The 26,986-nt window shown below is 39.7% G+C and overlaps 1 protein-coding gene and 1 long non-coding RNA gene across 2 annotated transcripts; both read left to right on the top strand.

Moving 5' to 3' along the window:
* Positions 1 to 2,470: 2,470 nt before the first annotated feature.
* Positions 2,471 to 5,172, top strand: ppp1r3cb (protein phosphatase 1, regulatory subunit 3Cb). Its single transcript, XM_044214149.1, has 2 exons — positions 2,471 to 2,639; positions 3,077 to 5,172. The coding sequence occupies exons 1-2, from the start codon at positions 2,626 to 2,628 to the stop codon at positions 4,107 to 4,109; spliced, it is 1,047 nt and encodes a 348-aa protein (XP_044070084.1). The 5' UTR covers positions 2,471 to 2,625; the 3' UTR covers positions 4,110 to 5,172.
* Positions 5,173 to 9,249: 4,077 nt separating this feature from the next.
* LOC122884344 lies at positions 9,250 to 11,582 on the top strand. Its single transcript, XR_006379868.1, has 2 exons — positions 9,250 to 10,699; positions 11,426 to 11,582. It is a non-coding gene; the product is annotated as an uncharacterized LOC122884344 (long non-coding RNA).
* The last annotated feature ends 15,404 nt before the right edge of the window (positions 11,583 to 26,986 follow it).

The following is a 26,986-nucleotide window of genomic DNA, read 5'->3' as shown; positions in this document are numbered from 1 at the left end:
AACAAATTTAAATATTAGTCAGAAATAACACAAGTAAAGACAAAATGCAGTTTTTAAATGAAGGTTATTATTGTGAAAACCTGAAAACTGGTTGGGCCACCCTTAGCAGCAACAACTGCAATCAAGCGTTTGCGATAACTTGCAGTGAGTCTTTTATAGCGCTGTGGAGGAGTTTTGGTCCACTCATCTTTGCAGAATTGTTGTAATTCAGCCACATTGGAGGGTTTTCGAGCATGAACTGCCTTTTTAAGGTCATGCCACAGCATCTCAATAGGATTCAGGTCAGGACGTTGACTAGGCCACTCCAAAGTCTTCATTTTGTTCTTCAGCCATTCAGAGGTGGACTTGCTGGTGTGTTTTGGATCATTGTCCTGCTGCAGAACCCAAGTTCGCTTCAGCTTGAGGTCATGAACAGATGGCCGGACATTCTCCTTCAGGAGTTTTTGGTAGACACCAAGTCTTCCAGGTACTGAAGCAGCAAAATAGCCCCAGACCATCACACTACCAACACCATATTTTACTGTTGGTATGATGTTCTTTTTCTGAAACGTGGTGTTACTTTTACGCCAGATGTAATGAAACACACACCTTCCGAAAAGTTCAACTTTTGTCTCTTCAGTCCACAGAGTATTTTCCCAAAAGTCTTGGGGATCATCAAGATGTTTTCTGGCAAAAATGAGATGAGCCTTGATGTTCTTTTTGCTCAGCAGTGGTTTTCGTCTCAATCACTGTTCCACACAGGGCCATGTAGGTTTGGATTTTGTTTTCCCTTAATTACAACCTTCATTTAACAACTGCATTTTGTGTTTACTTGTGTTATCTTTGACTAATATTTAAATTTGTTTGATGATCTGAAACATTTAAGTGTGACAAACATGCAAAAAAATAAGAAATCAGGAAGGGGGCAAACACTTTTGCACACCACTGTGAACAATTTTTATTATACTTGTTAGTGAGAGCACAGAGCTCTGAGGACAACAGTCGGTCCCCCAGTTCAGACCACTTTGTTCTAGTTTTGGTTTGGAGCAGCACAGCCTCTAGGGGGCACAGACAGGGCTTGTTACCAGATGATGAAAAAATGTGGTCAGGATGAGATTTCAGTGTGACTGAGTGAATTGTTTTCCACAGTACACAAATTAAAATTAAACAGAGTTAAGTTCACCCATTTCTGTCAGTTGTTAAAAATCCTCCCTCTGTCTCCATTCTCCAAATAAAGTTGACTCTGTTCCATTTGATGTTTTTGAGGATAATGTTTAACCCACAGCTGGAAATCAATTAAGCAAATACGCTTTAAAAATAGCATCTCTGTCAACATGTATGGAAGTCAAAACAGCAACAACTGTGACCAAGAGAAGGAATCCAAAACCCTCAACTTTTACTTCATAAGTTTTTAATCTTTGGGCATGAATATGTTTTACTGAACATCTGTAAAATTTAAAAGTATTTAAATATTCAGTAAGCACTAATTAGGCAAAGTGTTTTCTCATATCAAATGTATTTTGGCCTGATCTGCGTTGACATCCTCGTAACACGATGACTATGGAAGATAAGCCCATGAGTTTGCAGTGACATTAATTATTTAATTTATACCTAAGGTGTAAAAATGCCATCACATCAGAACAACATAATCCTCATTACAAGACTGCAAAACACATTCCAGAAATCACAATAGCTCAATATCAGTGTGGTCTATTTTTCACATTTTAAAAGATATTTCTTCCCATAAAGCCATTTCAATGTTGATATTCAAATTTGTTTTTTAAATGAATGTTTAGTTTGAGTGTTTGTTTAGTGCTTTTTTATTTCTTCTTATTGGTCCACAAATGTGCCGACCCAGCAGAATGAGAATAAAATTAAATTCCATTTCAAAAGTGAAAAATGAAGCACAAAGTGATTGCCAGCCATTATAATATGGTTAAATAAAACTATGGATTAAATTATTGATTTGTGGAAAAGAACAGCGTGAGTCCGTGGTTTACAAAGCTTCACTTTTCCAAAATAAATTATAGATATAAAAATCTTTCAAATTTAAAGAACCCCTTTGCTGGATTAAAAATGTCCATCTAAAAATGTTACCATATAGTAGAAAGAAAAGTGTTCTAAAAAGGGTTCCTGAAACAAATCAGAGTAAGGAATTTTTCCAAAGTCTCTGGGACTATGTTATGGGAATCCCAGTCATGCAAGGGAAGAGCCAGAGGGTTTATGCAGCACTGTGCAGAGAGTAATCTGAAGATCATCTGCAATACCAGCAGGGGTCCATCATGTTTCTCAAATAGCAGCTGAGGCAACAGGCTGAGGCATCCCAGCCATGAGGCCCATGCAGGCGAAACTCCCCTATCAGCTGGTTGGCACCCAGGTCAAGTTTGTGCTGATTGGTTGGCAAGGAATTCCATGAACTTTTCATTGGCTGTTTGAGGAACCATATGACAGCATATGCAAATTGTCTCTATGTGGCAGTTGAAATCTCTGACTGCTGAGCAACCTCAGCACTGAAAGGCAGGAAGAGAGCAAGAGAGAGGTTGAAGAAAAGGGGGAGTGACGACGGCATGCACTTTTAGAAAAAGTCAAACGGACTGAAAACTTTGAAAAAGATCTTTTCTCCTTGGAAGTGTTTCTGTTTATTCCATGAGTGCTGCAAGGTAAGGATCATAGAAAGAGTTTGTTTTTGGTTTTGCAAAAGTGACGCATGTCATGCCGAAATGTAGAGAATATTGAACATCTGTATTACATCTTTTGTGTGGATGATTTTGATTCCAAGCCAAGTTTAATTTTGCTCTGCATAGTTGACCATTACATAACCAGAGACATAATTTATAAGATGGGGACTATTCATTACGCAGAAATTGCAAAGTATTGGCGTCATCGTAGAAGGGACGAGCTTCATCAAACCGGAACTTTTTTTAAATCAGAAAAGTGAAACTGCTTTCTTTAAAAACTCCATACAGTAGCCACTGTTCTAATCTCTCCCCATCTGCCTTTTTCTTTTTCCACCTCCCTCAAATTTTCTCTCAATTTCCTTCTCTCTCTCTCTTTCTCACACCACCTCCATTCTTCTCTTCCCCTCTCTCTCTTTCAGCGTGCTCAGGTCTTTTAGTCCATCAGCAATGCCTGGTCCAGTAATGCCGATGGATGTGGCTATGAGATTTTACATCAGCCACTCTCCACCTCCTCTCCGAGGTTTCCTCAGCTCCTACGACGAGCTGCAGAGGGCCAAGAACAGGGTCAACCAGTCCACCACCCACGGCCACAACCAGCAACTCTACAAACCCCTGCGGCCCTGCCTCAGCAACCAGCAGAAAGCAGTGAATGATGGCGGCTGCATCGGCTGGAACACCAACAACAAGGTCTGCAAGAAGAAGGTGGTGTTTGCAGACACGAAGGGCATGTCACTCACTGCCATCCACGTCTTCTCCAAATTCGATGATGAACCATATCAAAACAAGCATTGTAGGGGAATCATGGAGGAGCTGCAGTTTGACATGGCAGACCTGGAAGCAGCCACAATGGATCTTAAGATCAGCTCGGTGCGCAGCCTGACACTGGACTTTAAACAGCCCTCAGCTGACTACCTGGATTTTCGGAACCGCCTGATTCAGAACTCAGTCTGCTTGGAGAACTGCTCCCTGCAAGAGCGCTCGCTGACCGGCACCATTAAGGTCCGGAACATGGGGTTTGAGAAGTTGGTGCATGTGCGCACCACATTCGACTCATGGGCCAGCTTCACCGACGTTGAATGCTCCTTCATGAACAACGTCTACAGCTGCCAGGATACTGACACCTTTGCATTCGTCCTGGAGCTGCCCACCTACATCCCACCACAGAATCGGGTCGAGTTTTGCATCTGCTTCAAAGTCCAGGACCAGACCTTTTGGGACAATAATGACGGCAAGAACTATGTTCTTAAGCATGTTGGCTGGAATGGAGAGGACCTGAAGATTCTGACACCCCCAACTTCTGTTGAGCAGAAGAAGCCTTCAGAGCATAAAAACGGGGATGTGAAGCTGCTGGAGATGGAGCATGATCAGTTTGGCAGCCCACGCATGTCCAGTGGACTCTTTCCTGGCTGGCAGAGCTGGGGTCAGATTGATAATACTGTGCCTTATTGGTGAAAACATCAGAATGTTTGCTGAAGTGGCATTAAAATAAGATAACAGACACTGACAAGGCATTCAGTACGAATCCAGCTGTGGGTTTGAGCTTACACTGGCTCTCAGCCAGAAACTAAACTCAAGCAAACAACTACTACTTTTTTAGCAGTGGAAGTGCACAAACCAGACAGAAACCTAACTGTACTGTGCTCAACTGATTTTTACTGCTTTTTGCTGTAACGTGGTCATTTGTCCTGAGAGACTTGATGATCTGTGGTTGGAGGACAAGGGATAAATGGGGGAAATCTATCACGTTTCACATATTCCTCTTTTGTAACATATTAATGTGCCTTCTCAGAGTGCCTGCCCACTAAAATACAGGCTATTTGTACAGTCCACAACAAATGTTAAGCCCCTTTTGAGGGCCTGATGTATTGGTTAAATGTGCACTGATTGGATTGAGATGTCCCTCTCAATGTGATGTCTGTAAACTGAAGAAGTGGAAATGGAGCTGATTAAGTCCTTCATATTGAAGGGAAAGTACCGGGAGTGCATGGCGATAAAATGCTTCTCTACTAAAAGAAACACCGCTGATTCATTTCCAATGAAAAATGCACACTAATATAATTTAATTTTTAAACTTGATTCATGCAGCCCTTTCTTTCCCTCCATGTAAATTGCACGTTTGTCTCATGAAAAATGTTTGGCTGATGGAATTTTGAGGTAAGTTTGTTAAGGAACTGAGCTGCTATCAACAGATGTGCCACAAGCGAGACGCTGTATGTGACTGGTTGTCTCAAACAGGGAAGAAGTTTGGAAATTTCTGTGGTTACGGGATGTGAAGAAAGGAATGACGTAAAGACCGATTGTTTTTATTTGGTTGTTTTCAAGTGCAATTCTGTGATGAGTGAGTATGTGTGGCTGGAATTGAGATTTTTCTTTTTTGAAACAATCTACTTTTTTCTCACAGTAAGGAGAGGTCTGTGCCCCAGCATTTTATTTCACTTGAAGGTGTGTGTTGCTGACATGCACAATGTCAGTCATGTATTTCCCTTTCAGAAATAAATTTCTATATTTGTGCTAAGATGACTCCTGACCCTTTTGTTATAAATGTTTTGGTAGTTTTTGCAGACTATGCTTTTATGATACATTTTTGATGAACAACACATCAAGAAAAACAAAAACTATTAGGTGTTGTAAAGCAAGTGCTTATATATTTAATATACACATAATTATGATAATAAAATACAAATGAAAACCATAGTAATAATTTTAATATTTTTTCCAATATTTTTTATCAGCTCTAGCAGCATTGTTTTACTTTGAGTCTACAATGCCTTCCCAATGTGCGAAATAAGGTATGAATAAAATTACAGTTAGTGATCCATAATGAAACAAGTACTCCTATGACAAAAATTCAAAACACAAAATTGGATCTGCCTACCTGCCATTTGATTGACAGGTCCTTTAGAACTGTGACTCATACGTAACAACAAATCAAAGTTAATCATGGTTTATGATGCTGCTTAAGGTTTGATTACATAAGTGATGTTTGTCAACATAGGAGTAAAAAGTCTTGTGTTTACAAACACTTAAGTTAAAGTAATAATTTATTCGTGTGAATACATAATCAGAGGGCGGGGCCTTTATTTATCTCAACGAAAGTGAAAAACAGGCCTTTATTGGAGAAAGGAGATATATATACTGTATATATAAACTTCGTCCTTCACCCTCCGCGGGTGGTCTCATCCTTCGAGCTCGGGTCCTCTACTAGAGGCCTGGGAGCTTGAGGGTTCTGTGCAGTATCTTTGCTGTTCCTAGTACTGCACTTTTCTGGACTGAGATGTCTGGTGTTCTTCCAGGGATCTGCTGTGGCCACTCCTCCAGTTTGGGGGTCACTGCCCCAAGTGCTCCGATGACCACGGGCACCCCTGTCGCCTTCACCTTCCAAGCCAATGGTGGCCCCATTCCTGAGTCAGTATCCAAGTGTCTGCCAGACTGATGACTGAAGGAACAGGAGTTGACTGGTCCATAGACTGGGGACTAGGCAGGGCCGATGATGGCTCTGAGGCACTGGGCACGTCGGCGAGAGCCATGCCTCCTTCTTGGGGGCTTTCCAGAAGGTGCCTGCAGAACAGGAACAGGCTGTATAAACAAAGCACAGAGAGGCTGCGATAACAACACAGGCAGAGGGGTTGTGACGCCATTCTCTGCTCAGAACGCCATTACTCCGCTGTATCTTTTTATAGTAAATAATTGTTTGCTGCTATATTAATGTTCAGACTCTCATTTACAGAACCTTTAAGCACACAAATACAAACACAATTAACATGCCAGAAGTTTATGTTGACCTATATGATGCACTCATGCATGCAAGAGCCACTAATACAACCACTTACAAGACATTCAGTCTCGCATGTGTAAAAATCTCTCTCAAATACCTGATTCTACGTGCAAATACATGCTGCACACACAATTCTACCTCATAAATTTTAAATTAATGACTTGGACAATTTGCAAGACCCTATAATAAATAACGAAACCTCAAACTCCATTGACTCCAGACCCCACATTGAATACAAACTAAACACACACATCAAAATAATGCAAAACCCTCAGTTTATTGTACATTTGAATGAGGATGAAAGCAGAAAAAAGCCTCAGTTGCCTGCAAGTGTTTTTCTTTGCTTTCCTCAGACTCATTTTAATTATTTATTCTGCTGTCCATGCTGGATTCATATTCAGCAGGAAGAATGCTCACTCCCTTTTTTTGGCATGCACAAAGGAAAGACCTCAGGCTGCAGCAGGATGACCTTCTGAAGCCTAAAAATTCCTACTTTATCATAGTTTTAACTCTTTAAGTACATGCTTGACTTTGCTTCTCTGGGTATTTCTCTTATATATGGAGAATCTTTACTTAAAGCACTTAACAGTACTATGACATAACATTTTCATGGGTCATAGCAGTGGTATTTTAACCAGTAACCATGCCAGTGATCGTAGGAACTGATCTACACACTTGTATTGTCTGTGTATATCTGGAGGTATTTCGATGTTGTTACTCACCATGGTTTTGAGTTAAGTTTTGTTATTGTTTCTAAAAACAGTCATGGCTGATCATTGGAACATATAGATAAAAAAATATGATTTCTCCAAACATGGAACAACCTGCAGAACTTGAAAAATCCCATACATTTATATGTAACAAAAGAAAAGATTTTATGAATTTAAATGGAAGAATATATTTTGTTTAAAGCATACTGTACATGCATTTGCTTTTCATTTTGAAACAGTTTGTTGGATAATCTATACAGATTCCAGTTTGATCTTCGGAGGTGAGTCTGACCTGGATGACTGAAAGATCACTGTCCTACTCCTCCAGTTCTCACTGTGGGGTTTAGTGTGGAAAATGGAAAAGCTGATCCCATATCAGCTTCAAAAGACACATCCTGAACTCAACCTGCCCTCATGCTCCAGCTCATCTCCACCTGGCTGATGAAACCACATTCCTTTAATGCCTGTAATTTCCTGATGGATCACTGTAAACAGCCTCTTTTTCTCCAACCCTCCATCTTTCTGTTTCTTCTTCTTTCATTGTCTTTGCACACGTATGCAGGTATCTGTTTGTATAGTACCGTTCTCTGTCTTTCAGTTTATTGCATGGCCTACTCTCATTTCCTTTTCTCTGTTTAGTTTTCCTGTTTACATTCCTTTCTCCTTTCTGTCTTAATGTCAGTGGTGAATTCAGTAAGGTATGTCAGCAAACAATGAAGGACATATCAAGTCATTGTATCAATAGTGTGTCCACACTTTCATTATTTCCCCCCTACCCCCTGGCACTGTTAACTGGACATTGAAGTAAAATATGAGCTTTTAACAACCTCTGTTGCTTAGAACTAGCTCAAGCGGGTGACCCAGTGGGCTTTAAGAGGTTTAATACATCCAAAGACCTGCCATGTAATTGAGACCTGCGTTTATTTGTCAAAACGTGTAGCCACACTTGGCCAGTAAAAGGGATTGGCGTCTAATTACAGCTCTGCTTTTAATTGATGTTTTAGGTAGGTAGCTAATATGTACAGCAAATGTTCGCTAAATGAAAAAAATAAAGATATTTCTGAAGAGTTTTGGTGCAGAGGCAGATTGCTAACATTAGCTAGCTAGCTTTGATAGCATCAATTACACTTAGCTCACTTTTCTTTATGCTTCTTTTCTAAGTGCTGATAAAAGTCTGATGTGGTCCCAACTCTCTCAGTAAGCGTTGTATTGCATAATTTACATACTGCTGTGTTTTTTCTTTCCGACGCTGTTGAACTCTTTGTGGTTTAGGTAGCCAATTTTCTTACAGAAGATTTGGCTGACATGTCCTCCCAGACAGCCACAGCTTCTTCTCCTTTCTGAATGAACTCAAGAATGAATGACTGAATGAAAGTTGCATCATTTATCTTTTTTTTTGTTTGTTTAAAGTCATGTCACATACTGGTATACTGTGGTTTCTTTGCCATTTCCATTGAAATGCTATCCACCTGCAGTTGAAAATGCCGGGAGGAAATCCAACTGGTGAAAACATAGTGTAGACCAGACCAACTGAGTTTTAAAAGCCCCTTCAACCCCTTCTGACTTATCTACTAATCTGACTAATCCTTTCTCTCCTGAATCATCAGTGTTACAAAATAAGTAAGAGTTGTGTTTCCAATTAAGTTTTATTTATATAGCGCCAATTCATAACAGAAGTTATCTCATTGCACTTTTCCTACAGAGCAGGTCTAGACCGTACTAAAATTATTTACAGAGACCCAACAAATCCCACCATGAGGAAGCACTTGGCGACAGTGGCAAGGAAAAACTTTCATTAAGAGGCAGAAACCTCGAGCAGAACAAGATTCAGGGTGGGCGGCCATCCACTACTGCCGGTTGGGTAGAGAGAGAAGGGGGGGGGATAATAATAGTAATAAGACTAATAATAACAACTGTAGTAGCAGTTGTCGAGCAGGAACACGAGGGCAGCAGCTGGCCCTCAACCACAGATCCAGTCTCTGCAGCTCCACAAGGAGAGAGGAGAGAGATGAGAAAGCACAAAACTACGGGAGAGAGAAGATGTTGAGTTAGTAATGTGCATCAATGGGATAAAAATGCATACAGATGGAGAGGGACAGGAGGAGAGAGGAACTCAGTGCATCATGGGAAGTCTCCTGGCAGTCTAGGCCTATAGCAGCATAACTAAGGGATGGTTCAGGACTCACCCAAGCCAGCCCTAAGTATAAGCTTTATCATGCGTCTCGGAGAGGGACACATTATGTAAATAGTTGCATTGCCAGCCAGGAAATGTGCAGCTAGAGTCACATGTTGCTGACAGTCCAAAATTGGTCAAATATTAATTGAGGACGGACTGTATCCAGACAATGACTGGACCGAAATGATGCAATGAAGATGCATAGACAGAAACCTCCCATGCAGTGATAGTAAGGTCACAAAAACAAATCAAAGTCTGTGAGATTTAAACAGGTTACACAAAGTCATTTAAGGACAATTCTTTATTTACTAAAATGTTGATCTTTCTAAGCTATTTTTTATATAAAACTGATTAGGAGTACACTGAGGATAAAAAGGTGAAATACATTTGACAGACAAAAACAGGAGCACCATTTAAAAAAAACGATTTCCAGCAAGAGGTGGCTAACATGTCTGCATGGTTTCCCAAAAGAAGTTAAAAACTTAAAAACTGTTTTTATATATTTCACGGCATTTAAGGAGACTAAAATATTCACCAGTAAGAATGAAAAACACAGTTCATTTAGTAACTGTCCTCCACACAACATAGTGCTGAATGAATCATTATTGCTCTTCAAATATATCAAGTTTACTGAGGTGCATATTTCAAATAAATGAAATTGGTTGGGGCTCTATAGTTAAAGTTAGTGGTAACTAAATGGTAGCTAATAAGTTAGCTAACTCAGCTAGGTTGCAAATGGTAGCCCATCAACCTGTAGGCCTCTGCATGCTAAAAGGATAACACAGCAGCTACATACATTTCTGTGTGTGTGTGTGTGTGTGTATGTGTACTTGGACTTTACAAGGCCACACAAATGAACGGACTGCTTATGTTCTGACGGTGTCTGTGTGTGTTATGGCTTGAGCATGCATGTTGTCTAAGTAGAAAGATCAAAGGTCATCAGATAGGACAGCTTTTTCTCTGGCACGTGACCAGATAGATAAGCAACCTCTCGGCACAGGTCGTATTATTTTAGTGTGTGTTTGTGTGTACCAGTGTGTTTGATTAGTTTTACTGAACGTCCTTTATCGATCCTCAGGGGTTCCACCGAGATGAAAGAAAATTGGAAGACTACATGAAAGGTTCCGGTGGCGTGGGACCGTGCTGTGATATGAACACAATTTTTAAGTCATGGAACACAAGCTAAATAGCCAGCTAGCCAAACTCAAACCTTACTTATCTTATCATTTTTGTCTTCTGTCTTAAGGCTTCAGCTGCAGAACCTTGACTAACAGTAGAACTGGTATCGCTGGGCTCACTGGGCTCACTGGGCTCACTGGGCTGCTCTCTCTCCTCTCTGCTGCCAGTGACTGCGGACTCACTAGGCTGAGATGATTGACAGGTAACGACGCCAAATGAATAATTCGTTATTTTAAAACATTTGGCTGCATCAGCCTCAATGGACTTCAAACTCTTCTCTCTCAGCTTTTCAGCACCACATTTACGTTTTTTTTCTGTTTTTATTCGTCCATCTTGCTCCACTCCACTATTTATCCATTTAATGTCAGAGACAGAGATGGGGAAGGGGCGGGGCCCAGGTAAAGTTAGAATCAACTAGACCAAAAGTAATTGGCTGGGAGAGAGAGGCTGACAGATGTAATACCCGACCACAGTGGGCCAGCACTGGCCCAGTCAGCCACACTGGTGCATAATCAAAGTGAGCCGACGACTCATCTCTCTTGCTCTTGTTTTTGTATAATTTTGGCACTCTGTTTTTACAGATGCGCTGTTTAATAAAGGCACTGAACCCAGGCAAGGGGAGGGGGTTAAAGATGTGTCAAGAAAAAAAACAATTGGCTGATCTACCTGTTTTACGGGCCGGTCAGACACACACACACACAAAAAAATAATTAGTTGTGTCGGCCCAAAAGGCACGTCAGCCCACTGGGAAAGCGCCCAGTCTGCCAGATGACCAGCTAATGTTAGCTACATGCTAATGCCAACCGCTAATGGTGTAGAATCGTGGTGTTCGTTAAGGCAAGGGTTGGCTAAATCGATCGTACAAAATTATATCTTGTTAATGTCGTTGCAGTGAGACACAACCTTTTTTTTCCAACGTATTTTTCAGATGAAACAGACGGGTACATTGAACTGCAGGCTGCAGACCAATGTGTTTATAGTACGACCAACAGCAGCCCTCGTCCCACGCCTCCTGCTGAAGCACACAAACGCTGTATTTTGCACATTTATATTTCTGCAGATTAATAAATAGTTGTGGAACCAAATGTGTGTATAGTGGCTGTTCTTGTATCTGAAAACACATATATACTGCTATATATGTAAAAAGACATATAATGCTTATGCTTGTGTTACCATATTCTAATGTTTACAATTCTCTGAGGAAGTAGTAGCTGTCAATTTCACCATTAAACACCGGTAAGCTCAGTATTTAAAACAGGTGAGAGTGCATATGTTAAAATAAGCCACATACCATGTGCTGAATTGCAGGTGATGTGTTTAAGTTAAAACAATGGAGTTATGCAGCTGTGTGGTGGGATCTTTAGACCACGGTCGAAACGAAGACAACAATGGGCTGAATGAACCTTTTAGTTCCTTGAAAAGTAGTTCCTGGGAATAAAAGTTCTGGGTACTTTGGGTGGAGACAGGGCTTTAGACAATGATAAACCCTGCTCACACGTGTATGAACTCAAACACATGCTTTAATGTACATGTGAACACATGCACACCAACACACACCCAGTCATCCACACAAAAGCACAGATGCATGACTGCACATACTGTAGAATCAAAAGAATGAATAATTGAAGGTAGAATTATATTATTATTATAATATTTTTTCCTACTGTGATTTTCAATGTTCACAGCGACAGTGCGCGAGGCTCTGATTGTTGTTGTCGTCTTTTCTTTATGACCCCAACAATTCATGTTTTTGGAGATGTTGATTGCTGTCTTTAAAATAAAAGCTTTAAAAGTTTAGAAAAGCTGAGCTATTTTTATGAAACAAACCAGTCTAATTTTGCAATTGTGTAAATCTGTACCTATTTGTAGAAAAGTAAATGTTACTTTTCATCTGATATATATTTTGATATAAGAGAAACGAGTGGACCTAGTAATAGGGATTTTCATACTAATTAGACAAAAAGGTAGTTATGTTATAAAAACAAAATTGGAGAGTCACTTTTCATAGCATATGATCCCAACATTTCAGGTTTAAGTAACCACAAATTTATGTGAGAATATGTATTACACAATCAAACCTGTTGGAAATCAAGGAGTGTACAAGAGTAAGTAAACACATGAGAGCTCAACTTTAATGCATATAGAGCTGTATACATACATAAAACACAAAAATATGGATTTGTCCAGGAGACAGTCCACCAGCAGAGATGTATTTAGAATGTTATAGATGATTTTTAAAGGCTCACAGGTTTGGACCTGCAGAGGCACGTCTGTCTTAGCACAAACGTTCTGTTTTGTCGTGAGAAGGAGGAGTGTAATGGTGGTTAACCAGGATGGAAATAGTCTGTGTGTAGTCCACTTTGGTCTGCTGAGGCCTGAAGAGCTGCTCGATGAAACAGAGAGTCTGTCTCTGAGCTGGAAGATGGTCTGTACTTGAAAGAGAGACATGTTTGGCATGTAAGGAGGCACATGAGCCAGAAATATACACACACACACACACACGAAATACTATAATTAGCATAAGACATGAGCCGTGACTCATGTTATCAGTTAGCTGACATGTGGTGCTGTAAGAGAAAGTAAGGTGGAGTCACGTGTAAAAATAAATGAAATGTTAATTAAAGCTACAATAAAAGACCATGGTCACAGTTGAAACAAACCAATGTTGACTATTGACTGGTACGAGTACGGATGTGAACCGCGTTGTCCCGACCACCTCCTTTAACATTTTGATGCCATAACACATCATGCTACTTTTGCCTTTGCTTCTTAGAGGACAGTGATTAGTCTCACAACTGTAAGACGGTGATTTTCAGGAAAGCATAAACATAGGTAGTTTTAAGTGAACAAATGTCCAGTGCTAGGAGTGTGGTGATATTTTTCTATTGCCAAAGCAAATGATTAATCATTAATAAATTCCACGGTTTCCCCAACATTGCACAGTTGTTCTGAGTCTGTTATCTAAAATATTGAATTTGTGTGGTTTCAATGGAGAGTTTTAGTCTACGATGACATAGAAATGCTAATTCAGATGTATGAAACAAAGACTCCAAACATGAAGCAACACTTAAGTTTCTAGAAATTAATAAAATAAATACTCAATTGGCAAACTCTATAAAATCCTTCGACCCCCACTGTGACACAAAGCACAAACACTTCTGTACACAACCAACCGTGCACAAATACAGTAGTGTCTCTATAGCGTTCAGATGGGAGTATTTAGCAAAAAAAACAAAACAACTAACAACAAAGACCTTCTTGTTTTCACGCTGCCACTGCTGGCGTCGTCACAGAACCTGCACGGGCGTTTCTGGGGCTGAGCTCCAGGACCTCAACAACTACTGAGAACTGATTTCTGATTGAGGGAAATGCCTCAGGTTTGAAATCGTTAACTTTTGAGAGAATCGTGCACTATTTGGAGACAGCAGGAAGGCAGAGGAGGTCATGAATCAGGAGAGAAGTTCTTATGGCAGATTAGCAGAGCTGTTTGTGGTTTGTGGTCTTGACCACTACGCCATATTTGGGTACAAAGTGCTGTTCAGGTGCCAGATTCACTCTGCAGTACTAAATGTTCCTCAGCTGCTGCAGAAAAGAAAAGATTTTAACGTGGTAGTGAGAACACTGCCTGTGTCAGAGTTTTAACTGTACTGGGAGTTTCATGTTAGGAACTTTCCTGGCTCAGGTACTGTAGTAAATCACACATGATAAAAGAGTTCTGTATTTATTTTGTGGGAAGACATGATTGGTTCAGGCTTGAACAAGGACCAGAAGAAACCTAACTTCTTTGTTTCACAGAAATAACTTTCTTTGCTTCTGCAAGTGTAAACATATTATAAGGTGTTTTTGGCAAACAGAGATTAATGAAACCTGACTCACCTTACCACCTTACCTTATCAGCCTTCACATCTGATACAAACCAGTGTATTTGCACACCAGATGAAAACAGAGTGGATGATTGTTGCCCAATAGCAAACTGCTACTCAAAGAGCTTCTTTTTAAAAGTTCAGTTACATAATGCAGTAAAAAGAATGTGTTATGGCATCCTGTGTTTAATAAAGCTCACTGCTCCAAGACCTGATGCCAGCCAGTCAGCAGTACTTATTAAATGTAATAAACAGAGACAGGCAGCCTGGGAGACATTTATGCCTTCTGCTTCTGGTTCTGCAAAGAAAGAAACAAGAAAGACAGAACAAAAGCAGAAATATGCATGCTGTTTTTGCAACATATAGAAACTTAAATCAAAAATGCATTAATGTGTATGTTGCATTTTACTGCTGTAGATGTTTAAGAATGAACTAAAGCTGTCAGATAAATGTGTGGTAATATTTCCCTCTGAGATGTAGTGGAGTAGAAGTATAAAGTTGCATAAAATGGAAGTAAAGTAAGTACCTCTTAAGTGCAGTTCTTGAGTAAATGTACTTAGTTACATTCCACCACTGCTGTTGCTATGGTTATCTGCAAATTAATATATGCTGAGCACTGATTTAAAACGCTGGTTAAACTGGTGACCTTAACTGTCTGAGGTGTCCTGATGTATGACACCTGCCAGCCAATCAGAAACACATATTTTCAGTTTCCATGACACGATGCAAAAAAGACAAATGAAAATAACTAATTGCAATAGAGTGTGAACACTGGATTATTGGACTACATTGATCTGTTAAACCCAATTGCCAAAATCAATAGAGGGATGAGGAGGGTGAGGAATCCTCTTCATCCTTCTGGTCAAATTTTTCAATTTAATTAAATGTTATTTATATAGCGCCAATTCATAACAGAAGTTATCTCATTGCACTTGTTCTATAGAGCAGGTCTAGACCGTACTCTTTATAATATTATTTACAGAGACCCAACAATTCCCACCAAGAGCAAGCACTTTGTGACAGTGGCAAGGAAAAACTTTGCGCACAATTTTTTAATCACCTTAAATCCAGCCCCCGAGACACCCTCCATTCTGAAGCCCTCCAAACCCAAGAGCTGAGCCCAGAAAAGAGTCCCCTATGTCAGCAGGTGCTGAGACTAACTGCCCCCCTCAGACACACTCTGACCAGTCTGCTTTCCAAACACAAGACGATTTCACATAGAATTTTAAAATAATAATGTAATAATAATAATAATAATAATAATAATAACAACAACAATAATAATTGTAGCAGCAGCTGTTGAGCAGGAACATGAGGTCAATAGGTGGTTAGGGGTTAGGGTTATCAGCCCTGTCCAGTCGATGCTTAGCTGCAGCATTGTCTGATGATAAACACGGTGAGCTTTGTACTCTTGACATCATTGAAAATGAGTGCATGCCCCCATGTCTTTTTTTGTCAGACTGCATATCTGAATTTTGTCTCTTTGGACAAATTCATGTCTAAACCAGTGTTGGGGAAAATGACTTTTAAACTGAAGCTAGTAAGGTACTCTTCATTGGAAGTAGTTAAGCTACAGAAACACTACACTTTTGTTGAGAGTAGCAAACTACTCTACAAGCTCATAAAATGTAGCATAACACACTGAAGTTCTTTCACATCAAGAAATATCTGATCTGAAGTTCAGACTGAAACATCTCAGCAACTGTTGGATGGATTTCCATGAAATCGTGTGCAAACATTCATGGTCCCAGAGGATGAGTCCTAATACCTTTGGTGATCCGCTGACTTTTCCTCTAGGACCATCATGAGCTTTACATGTTTGACTTTTAGTAAAATGTCTCAACAGCAACTGGATGGATTGCCATGACATTTGGTACAGCAATCCATGATGCCCAAAGAATAATTCCTAATAACTTCGTTGATCTCCTGACTTTTCCTCTAGTACCATCATCAGGTCAAAATCCAATCCAGTTTATGACCAAATACCTGCAAAACTAATGACATTTCCATGAGCCTCAACTGTACTTTGTGTTTAGTGCTAATTAGCCAATGTTAGCATGCTAACATGCTAAACTAGGATGGTGAACACACTAAACTTTACACCTGCTTAACATCAGCATGCTAGCATTGTCATGGTGAGCATATTAGCATGATGACGTCAAAACACCACTGTGCAGCCTCACAGAGCCGTTAACGTCGCTGTAGACTCTTAGGCTCTCGCCGAAATCACTCACCATGCAGTACAGTATATAGTGAGTTTGCCATTTTGTAGTGCTGTCCAAATGTATAGTGAGAAAATATCATACCATATCATAGTGGACTGAAAGTATCCCAGACGATCTGGCACGTTTTAATTATATGACAGCAATGACGTAATTAACGGCACAGAGAAAATGACCAGAGTAGTGTTTTTTTCATTTTGCCAATGTAGAACCCCCTAGATAGTGAGTAGGGAGCAGCGAATGAGTGATGATTTCGGACACAGCCTGAGTCTTGTGCTATTTTGGGTCACAGCATGGCTAATGTCAGCAGTTCGTCGATAAGACCTAAAGAAACTGCTGATAGGTCGCGATAAGCAAAGCTTGAAACTCTGGTAGAAAACAGATGGAGATGTTGAGATAGACATAATTCTACAGCTACAAAGGCTTCTCTATATTACAACTAACTAGAGTTCAGCAAATTTATAAGAAATTTTTAAGTATTATCTGTTGTAGGTCTACTTATTCATGATGATAATAAGAGCTGCTGGGGTCAAACATCCACTTTAGAAGGTCAGTGAGTAATCTGTCTACGACTACCACCTCTCTCCTACACAAGCTTCAGTAAAACTGATAGAGTACAGTTATTGAGAGTGAAAAATGCTCCCATTCAGCTCTAAAACACATTTTCTGCACAATATATTAACTCTAATTGTGTACTTCAGTGCAGTTTTGAGGTTCTTTAAGTTTGGGACACTTGTCCTCCACTATTTCAGACAGACATATTTAACTTTTTAGTCCTACATTCATCTGACTGCTGGCGTAACTGGTTACTTTGCAAACTGCTCTTCTTCATTATACACTTTTAGTTAAATAAAAATGTTGATGCAGGACATAACTAGAAAAAAGTATCTGAACAAAATATGAAATCAATAAGGCAGTATTTTCTTTGACAATCTAGTCTAAAAGTTGTCTGAAAATCTAACCACCTGTTCGGCAGGCCAGTTATTGTACATACACATACATACTTTTTCTGTTTACAAAAGGTAATCTGTATTTCAGAGTTTGTGCTCATTTCATGTAATCTATAAAATAGTGTTGGTTAGCACTGTGAAATGCTCTGATAAGTTGATGTGTCCTCTCTTCAATATGCCAGCTGTTAGAAACATGTCTAAGGAGGAAGAGCAGCTACACCTGTAGAGCGGAAGCAGCTGATGGGGTTTACCACAGAAGTATGCAGCTGTAACGCGATTCCCCTCTAGTGCCACCACGTCGGGGCCACGCTGTGAGACTGTGATCAGCTGGGGCTGTGATCAGGAGGGGGAAGACTTAGTGGGAGAGGGGTAATAAGAGAGTGGTGAAGGGTGACAGAAAGAGAGAGGAGGAGGAGTAGAGAGAGTAGAGGACAGGGGAAGGAAATGTAAGTAGAGTTGGAGCGCCGAGGAGAGAGAAAGAGATGGTGACGCAGGACTAAAGAGCCCTGACCTCAACAAGACCTTGTTCAAATCCAGACTGAGCCCTGTGTGTCAACAAACCCATTATTTTCCATGTAGAGTACAGCAGGGGTTCACAGTTGTTTTATGTCACACCCTAAAATAGATTTGCATTAAGATTTAGGGAGCCTTATATTATCGGATTTTTCCATTGGACCCATAAGAGAAGATTATTATGATTGATAAATACAATTTTAAACTTTTCTTTGGGTGCTAATGAACAGTGTTGTGCAAGTACACACTTCACAAGAACTATCTCAAAGTTGAGTTCACACAGATTAAAATGAAGTTCACAGTACCAAAAAAAACTAGTTCACATTCACTTCATTCCATTTTTTTCCTTTACAAAATGCTGTGGGTTTAACTTGTGTGGAGGAACTTTGCGGCTGTTGGCTCGTCTTACCCTTTGTTAATGATTTCTTGTGATCATCATTCACTTGCAGATATTTCCCGAGGCTGGTCAGATGCTTCAGCTCCATGTGTCGTTTGTCGTTTGCTCATTGACCTGTTGGTCTTTCGTAAAGGCCATGTCATTGGCCATATAGGGCTTAAGCTCTTGTAAATTGCTTTATATAAGCTACTATTTCAGCTAACACACTACATACTTGCATTTTGTAACCGTTCTTTCATTACAGGTACATAAAAGAGCATAAAAATATGATCAACATGCCTTTACTGATGGAAAAGGCTCACAAGATCTCTGGACTCAAACAAACTGGATTAAATGCTGGAAAGAACGGGGAAAAATCATTAAATAGCCTCAGACTACAGGCCATCAGAGAGAAAAAGCATCCATTAGCAGTGGTAATGCACGCTGTCGTTCTTAGTCTAAGAGAGGATGTTAATGGGGTCTTGTTGTGTCTGCTGTCAGAGAAATGTGACAGGGAGAGTCTGAAAAGAACCAGAATCCACGTGACTCTGAACATCACAGAGTCTTTCTAAACAGACAGAGAGGAGACAAAGACAGCAGAGGCCTCATCAAACCACACACACACACACACACACAGAATATGGTCCAAAATACCTTCACACATGTATGAACACTGACTGTTTTCCCATAATACACCATTCATGCGTAATAGTGCTGAAATGATTAATCAATTAACTGATATTTTTGATTTAACAACATTTCACAATATCAAGACAAAGACAACATACAAGAAATATAACACTAAATTTCAAAGACAGTACAAAACAAAACAAAAGAAACAAAGTGACAGTACAGTACAGCTCAAATACAAATACCACCATGAAGAGCTCATAACATATTTAACATTCAGATCATTTTGTTTATGTGCACATTGTTTTTCAGCAGCATCTCAGCGACAGTAATTCACACTTTTGGAAGGCAGTATATGCAGTAGCATTACAGTTTTTTACCAGGATACATTTCTCAATACTTAGGTCACTTTTTCAAACTCTTCACACAGTTCTCCTAACCAACTTTCACATTCAAAATGCACTAAAACTACCAAAACACTTCATTCATGTCTCAAATCAACGCTTTCTTCCATAACACTAGCAAAGGTTGTCAGCCAACAAACACACTCATAAAACAATGACCTAAAAAACACTAACAACAGGTAGCATTATTTTCTTCTGTAAAACAAGGACACCTCTCTACTGTTTAGAATTCACTGCAACATATGTTACTGGAATGAATCAGACATAATTCAGTATGCTTCAGTATGTATTATGTCTTTGTTTTTGCCACTGTGTAATTCCAAAATACAATAACTTGTATACACACCATCCACCGATACATATACAGATACAATAGGAATGCTAATCTACTGCGTTCGGCCACAGATTCTCATCCACATCACATCTTATGTCATCTCGGGCAACACACCTGGGAAAGAATCTTCTGGCATGCCTGATCCATCCCTGGCAATCTTCTGCTGATATGTCCAGGCATCCAGCATTCATCGTGTCCAGGAGGGACATTTAATCATGTGGATGGGGGTCATTAACCTTCCACCTCCATGAGGAAAACAATTCCTCAATGGGGTTGAGGATTGGAGAGGAAGGTGGGAGGAAAAGTGATGCCATCCTGGGATGGGCTGTAAATCACTCAGTGACAGTACGGGAGTGGTGAAATGCCACATCGTCCCATACAATTCTAAATGTCGGCTGATTTCTGCTCACTGCATCCCTTTCCTCGCCTAGCACAACCCTTCCATAGAGGTCATGCAGGAACGCAAGGAGACGCTCAGTGTTGTATGGCCCAGTTAGAGGTTTGTGTAACGGCAGTCCATCAGTTGATATTGCTGCGCACATTGTGATGTTGGCACCCCACTGTGGCTCTCTTCCCAATCACATTCCTTCCTCGCCGCCGTGTTTTGGCCAAGTTGAAACCAGCCTCATCCACAAAGATGAATATGTGGGGTGTTTGCCTGCCTTCAATCTCCATGACTCTCTAAAATAAATAATAATAAAAGGCAACATAAGAGTTAGGTTATTTCAGTAGTATATGTAGTATACAATACATAAAATTTTTTGGAAAAAGTGACCTAAATATTGCAAAATAAGTCCTAGCGATTGTGTTTCATAAAAATTAAAAAAACTAAGATGCACAATGTGCTGTAGAGAAGTCTACAAGGAGAGTATATAAACATAACATACAAAAACACAATCATCACCACCATTAGCAATAATAATGACAAAACCAATAATTGTCATATGATGATTTTGAGCTGATCCTATCAGATGACTTATCATTAGTTGATGGACAAAAAATGTATCAGCAACCATTTAGGTAGTCCAGCTGAGAGCATCAATATATTATAATATCTGACTTTATACCTTAACATAAACTGTCTTAATGTTCAAACACACACCACATATGAACATGCAGACACACATTTGCAAGGTAAGCTTGTTGGCCTCACAGAAAGTGATGTTTGCAGATGCATTATCAAAGACACTGTGTCCTGGTCCACCTTCATTGCATCTCTAGGTAAATAAAAGGGGGGGATAATGGGGACAAACTGAAATAATAAAGAGTTAGCAGTTTGGAGCGGCTCTGAACAAGACATCATGAGCCTCTGTGCCATTTGATTTAATGATTAATATATTTGTCACAGCAGGTTTCTATGATCAGTGTTTTAAAAGCTGAAATAAGTTCCTGATGTTTTCTGTCCATATTCGGAGGTAAGAGATATCTACTGCCGTAGTGGACAGTCAAATATGAACACTTTGTCTATTTAGCTAACAAACAGATTATTTGATCACCACTCAACAATTACAGCTCCTAGTAGGCTGAGCATGCAGCCAAACCTCATTGAAACGGTTAATTATGTTGTGATAAAGCTAGTTAAACAGTAAATGAAATCTGTGTAACAGAAAACTTGGCCTTTTAGTGTACAAAAGCTGAGTTTACTGTACTTTCTTTAAAAAGTTAATGTTTGTCATAAATTATGAGGGAGCTGAATAACTAATTATTTGGATTTATTTCTGTAAAGGAAAAGTATACATATATGGATCTGGACAGGATGAAAAACATTGGCCAGCACATTAACATCACCCAACCTCTTCTCGAGAAATAATTATTTTCTAAAAGTTCTAAAAATGTTAGACTAGTGACTTGTGATGGCCAGTTTTGTTGAAAATAACTCTTGTGACTTTTTCACTCTAAAATGTAATGACTTACATTATGGGGACTTGCATTTTGTCCCCTTAAGGGAGACGAGTCCCCACAATGTGACTGTGTAAACAGATTTGTCCCCACAACATTAGTAATACCCACCTGCACAAAGACACACATCGTATGTTGTATGTCCTTCATTTTCCACTTCCAAACATAAGAACACACAGACACAATGCGTATTGTCATTGAAGTTAATGTCATTCATCTCATCACACAACAAACACTATTTAGTTGGAGCAGAAAGAATTCAAAGGTTAAATTCCAAATGAGGCACAAAGAGCCAGAGGTCCCTTTGACTGTGTGATCTAATGAGGCTGCTGGGAGGCCTGTTAGTACATATTACCTTGTGTGAACAGTTAACCTTCTAATGATGCTACTGGCTTTTTATTTCTATTTGTTTGTTGCGTGCCGTAGTGGGTGTTTCTTTCTGTGCTCTCCTGTGTTTCTGCAGGTATTGCCCTTTCTTGCCTTGTAGCTGCAGTGAGTGATTGGTGGCAGCTGGCCTCAATCACCTAATAAAGACATGGAGCCTAAAAGCATGAAGAGAGGCGTCTCAGTGGAACCTTCTGCAGTGTTTGTGTCCTCTCCCTTCTTTCCGGGTTTTTTTTTTTTTAACCGGGTTTAAATATCAATTTTACTCCCCTCATCCTCTGGCCTTATCGAGGACATAACAGATGTGAAGACCAAAACCTTTCATTTGTGTCTCCAGTAGAGAGATTTCTGTGCAACGTAGCCTCATAAAACAGTTCGTAGATATCTTACGAAAAGTAATGCATCATTATTCATGCATAATCCTACAAATGTCTAGCAACAGGCGTACCAGACCTTTGTCGTCATCGTAACAAACACATGGTTAACGTTGTGAAACGGTTGTAGTTTGGTTAGGTTTAGGCACCAAAAGGTTAGGTTTAGGTGACGTAAACATGTAAGTCACGTGAAGTAAATCATGTGACTTTACTTAAGTAGGTTGTGTAACTTATGTACGTAACCTAAAAGAAGCAAGCGTAACTTAAAATAACTCACTGGCTTTTGGTTTCACACAGGACACGAACTCCGGTCTCCTGGGTGAAAATCCTGTTTGATCCACCTCACAACATGGACTTTGACGCTCTTTATACGTCCTCATCTGACTTTGAAAGTCAGATGAGGAAAATAACAATTACTGAGGTCACCACCTAATGATAAATATAACTGGCTCGTGGCTTGCTATTACGTGGGCTACATATTATAGTGCATTACTTTTTGTAGGTATAACTACCAAAAGTTGAATGAGAACTGCTGGTTCTGTGACGTGTTGAGCTAGGCTTTACTCAAAAGCTGGAAGCACGACTTTGAACGTGATTTTCAACACTGCACCACAGTTGTTGCTGTCAGTGATGTCAACATCTGCAAAATGTCCAACATATTGCAACCAGGACAGCGTGAAGGATCGTTTGTCACCCACAGATTAAACTTATTGTTAGGTGAATAGGTGAACATATAATGTGGAGAAGAGGGTAATCACTTCGTTGTGATTGTTTGGGGTTCCTATTCACCATGCACAGCAGGTGCAGAACGAGGTTGACTTGATTGAATGGTGTTGAAAGTCACACAACACGGTGCTGACACACAAATCCAGGACAAAATGTAACTGGAAGCCACACAAGCACACAGCGGTGAAGGAAACTGGATGACAGGATCAGATAAGTTTCAGCCAATGAAAACAAGTTTAATCAATTTAAGATCTTAATTACTCTTGTTTCCTTTCACCACTTATCTATACATTTTAATCTATTTGGCAAAGCTTATTTTTCAGGCTGCTGGCAAGATGTAGTTCAGCACCAAAATTATATGGAGACACAACTCCAGCAACTGTAGATTTCAAGGTCACCAGGGTGATTGAATTCATTCAGCACTTAAATTCGAGCTTTCGGAGTTCAACCTTTTTTTTTTTTTTTTTTTTCATAATTTTGGCCATTGGGACTATGGGTCATGCTAACTTCACCACCTCAGTTGTAGAGAATAATGAAACACGACCCCTTTCCAAATCAACTTAAATATAACATATAATATAACATAATTTCAAACACATCTTTCAGTCTGTCCAAAGTAAACAGAACACAGAAATAAGCTTCAAGGATCATCTTTTGAAGCTAGGTGCACGGCGATCTTCCTTCCTTTACAAACTAACATTTATTATCAGTCAATATTTCAACAGAGCTTAACAGATATTACGAAATTGCCTCAAAAGGCTTTGACTGCTTGACTGATTTATGTGCATTTCTTGCACAAAAGTAGTGTTACAAAGTTACATTTTGTTCACAAAGATTTTACAAAACTGCCTTTTGTCTTGCCAAAAAATATGGTAGCCATGTTCTAAATGTTCCATTACATTTTCATGGCAGATGTATGCCATTTGTACATATTCATCATTCATCATGTGACATAGTTTCAGTTCAAATAAAACAAGATAAACTCACACTGAGTACTAAATGTATTTACTGTCAAGAGGTTCAGACAGCTCAAACAGGTGGATGTGAGATAGATGGAGGCTGTGACAGATCATGTGAGCTGCAATAAAGGCCATGCGGGGTAAAGGCCAAACACTGTATATAACACTGCAGAGAGGGTGGGGGTAAATAAGACGAGGTGAGGGAGGGTGAGTGAGTGGCAACGAGCAGGAGAGAAAATGAGAGTGTTATAGAGGGGAAAGAAGACTGGAAAGGGTGCAGAAAGTGGAAAAAATATTCAGAGATGGGTGGAAACTGAGTGAAAAAAGTAGGAGGAAAGAAAAGTGTGAGGGTGAAGAGAAAGAGGTGAGAGAAGAGATAAAAGTTTGGACAGAGAGGGGTACTGGGTGAAAGAGCTGGGAACACAAAGTGAATCCCAGGTGGTTCAGGACGTTCAGAGTGGCAGCCGAGTCCTCAGCTGAACGTGAACGTGAATTCACCTGAAAATCCAGATTTAACTTAATCAGATTCATTAGAAAAAAAATACTCTCTGTATCAAACATTTGAAATGAATAGATAATAAAAAACAATTTTAAGAATTTAATAAACTTTACATTATACCAAAGAAGGTACAGATCCAACAAAATAATCTTTCAGACCAATAAGCCTTTTCAATGAGCTATGTTGGCATGTAAAGTAGCAGAAATCAAAACTATTATAGTATTAGTAGAACTATTAAGCATCATCCTACAGAGGAAGCTGGCAGACCCAAATGGTAGTTTCATTTACGTATGTAGTTTACATTATTGCTGCATGCAGCTGATGTCTCATCCTTCACAGGAAAAGACAAAAAGGAGATCACACATGAGTTGAAACTCATGAAAGTAACTAAAAGAGGAAATAACCTACAAACTAAAATAAGCAATGTGGTGCAGTATGATGAAACAAACTAAAAAAGTGGAAGAAGATTATTGCAGCTTCTAAGCTCAAGCTCCACAGACGCCATAACATTAGACATGATCAACACGCTGTCTTTTGATTAGTTACTCACTGTTTGATGAGCCACGGTGGTTCGGGTGGTCCAAGGGTTGTGTGAATGGTGCAGGCTTTAGAGGGCTATAAACTGCTTCGGCTGACTTTTGCGTCATAAACAAAATTAAACCCCGAGCAAACATTCCCCAAAATAAACAGGCGTTTACAAAGAAATCAAAATCAGTGGGGAAATAAACAAATTCATCAAACAAAACTAAAATCAAACCACGTGGCAGTTGAAGACTGTATTATTTTTTATTATTATCATGTATTCTCATGGCCTCTTTCCACAGTTCCCCTATCCCCAGGTATATAACACACCTGTCTTCATTAAGTGGCTTCCTGAGATGTGAGCTCAGGTGATGCTGTGTGCGTGGTTTAGCACCAAAAACAAAAACACTGCAAAACTATTTCTATTGAAATAATTGAAAACAATAACAAATTTTACAATCTTGCTAGAAAAGGCTCAAACAAAGATATTTATTTATTCACAGTATCTCAAAGAAGTGAGTACACCCCTCACATTTTTGTAAATATTTTATTATATCTTTTCATGTGACAACACTGAAGAAATGACACTTGTGTACACACAGTGTACAGCTTGTATAACAGTGTACATTTGCAGTCCCCTCAAAATAACTCAACACACAGCCATTAATGTCTAAACCGCTGGCCACAAACGTGAGTACACCCCTAAGTGAAAATGTCCAAATTGGGCCCAAAGTGTCAATATTTTGTGTGGCCACCATCATTTTCCAGCGCTGCTTTTACCCTCTTGGGCCTGGAGTTCTCCAGAGCTTCACAGGTCGCCACTGGAGTCCTCTTCCACTCCTCCATGATGACATCACGGAGCTGGTGGATGTTAGAGACCTTGCGCTGCTCCACCTTCCATTTGAGGATGCCCCACAGACGCTCAACAGGGTTTAGGTCTGGAGACATGCTTGGCCAGTCCATCACCTTTACCCTCAGCTTCTTTAGCAAGGCAGTCGTTCTGTGAGATACTGTCTGTTCTTTTGATAGTTTATTTAATCAATTTTTTTTCCTAGTGAAAATAACATATTGTATTCCAAAGTAACAAACTGTGCGATTTTTCAAACTTTGCCGTTGTGGTGCGGCCACCACCACCTAAGTTTGAGTACTTGCATATTATGCCTCATCACAACAATGTCAACATGAAATGTGTTGATGTGATAAAATAAAAATGCCATTGTTGTTGCTAAGCAGAGTTCCCACAGCGTGTGCTCTGAAATCACCAACAGTCCGATTTAACGTTGCTGTAACCACAGAAACCAGTGACTGATGGGTTTTAAATACTCCCTACAACATTGCACACATCACTGCCAGGACCAGGGGCGGTTCTAGTGGGAGTTGAGATCCGGGGCTTAGCCCCGAAATCTCTGAATGAGTCTTGGGTTGCGCTTCAATCAATAAATATTGCAATGTCAATAAGTGCTATAAATAAATAATTATTATTATAGCTTTTGCCTTCTTTTACATACATGAATGAGCCTGATAATCTGACTAAACTGTTATTTTATTTCACTTCATTGATTTAAAGTGGTTAACCTTATGGAACAATAAACTCAATAAGGAAAATCAGCATAATTAAAGAAGCCACCAAGGCCCATATTAGAATAAGTAAAATTAGCAACTGGTAATTTATATGGCACAACAAAATGCTCCATCCGGCGGTACTCGTTGTTTGGGATCCGGAGGGACTCAGACTGGGCAGGAGAACTGTGACTGGCAGAGACTTCTACACTTCAGTATCACCACTATCATCATTACCTGGCAGCACAGTTGTGTGATGGCTGCCATGCTGCTG

The sequence above is a fragment of the Siniperca chuatsi genome, linkage group LG11 (assembly GCF_020085105.1).
Source record: "Siniperca chuatsi isolate FFG_IHB_CAS linkage group LG11, ASM2008510v1, whole genome shotgun sequence".
Taxonomy (NCBI): domain Eukaryota; kingdom Metazoa; phylum Chordata; class Actinopteri; order Centrarchiformes; family Sinipercidae; genus Siniperca; species Siniperca chuatsi.
This window is presented reverse-complemented; position numbering and strand designations above follow the sequence as displayed.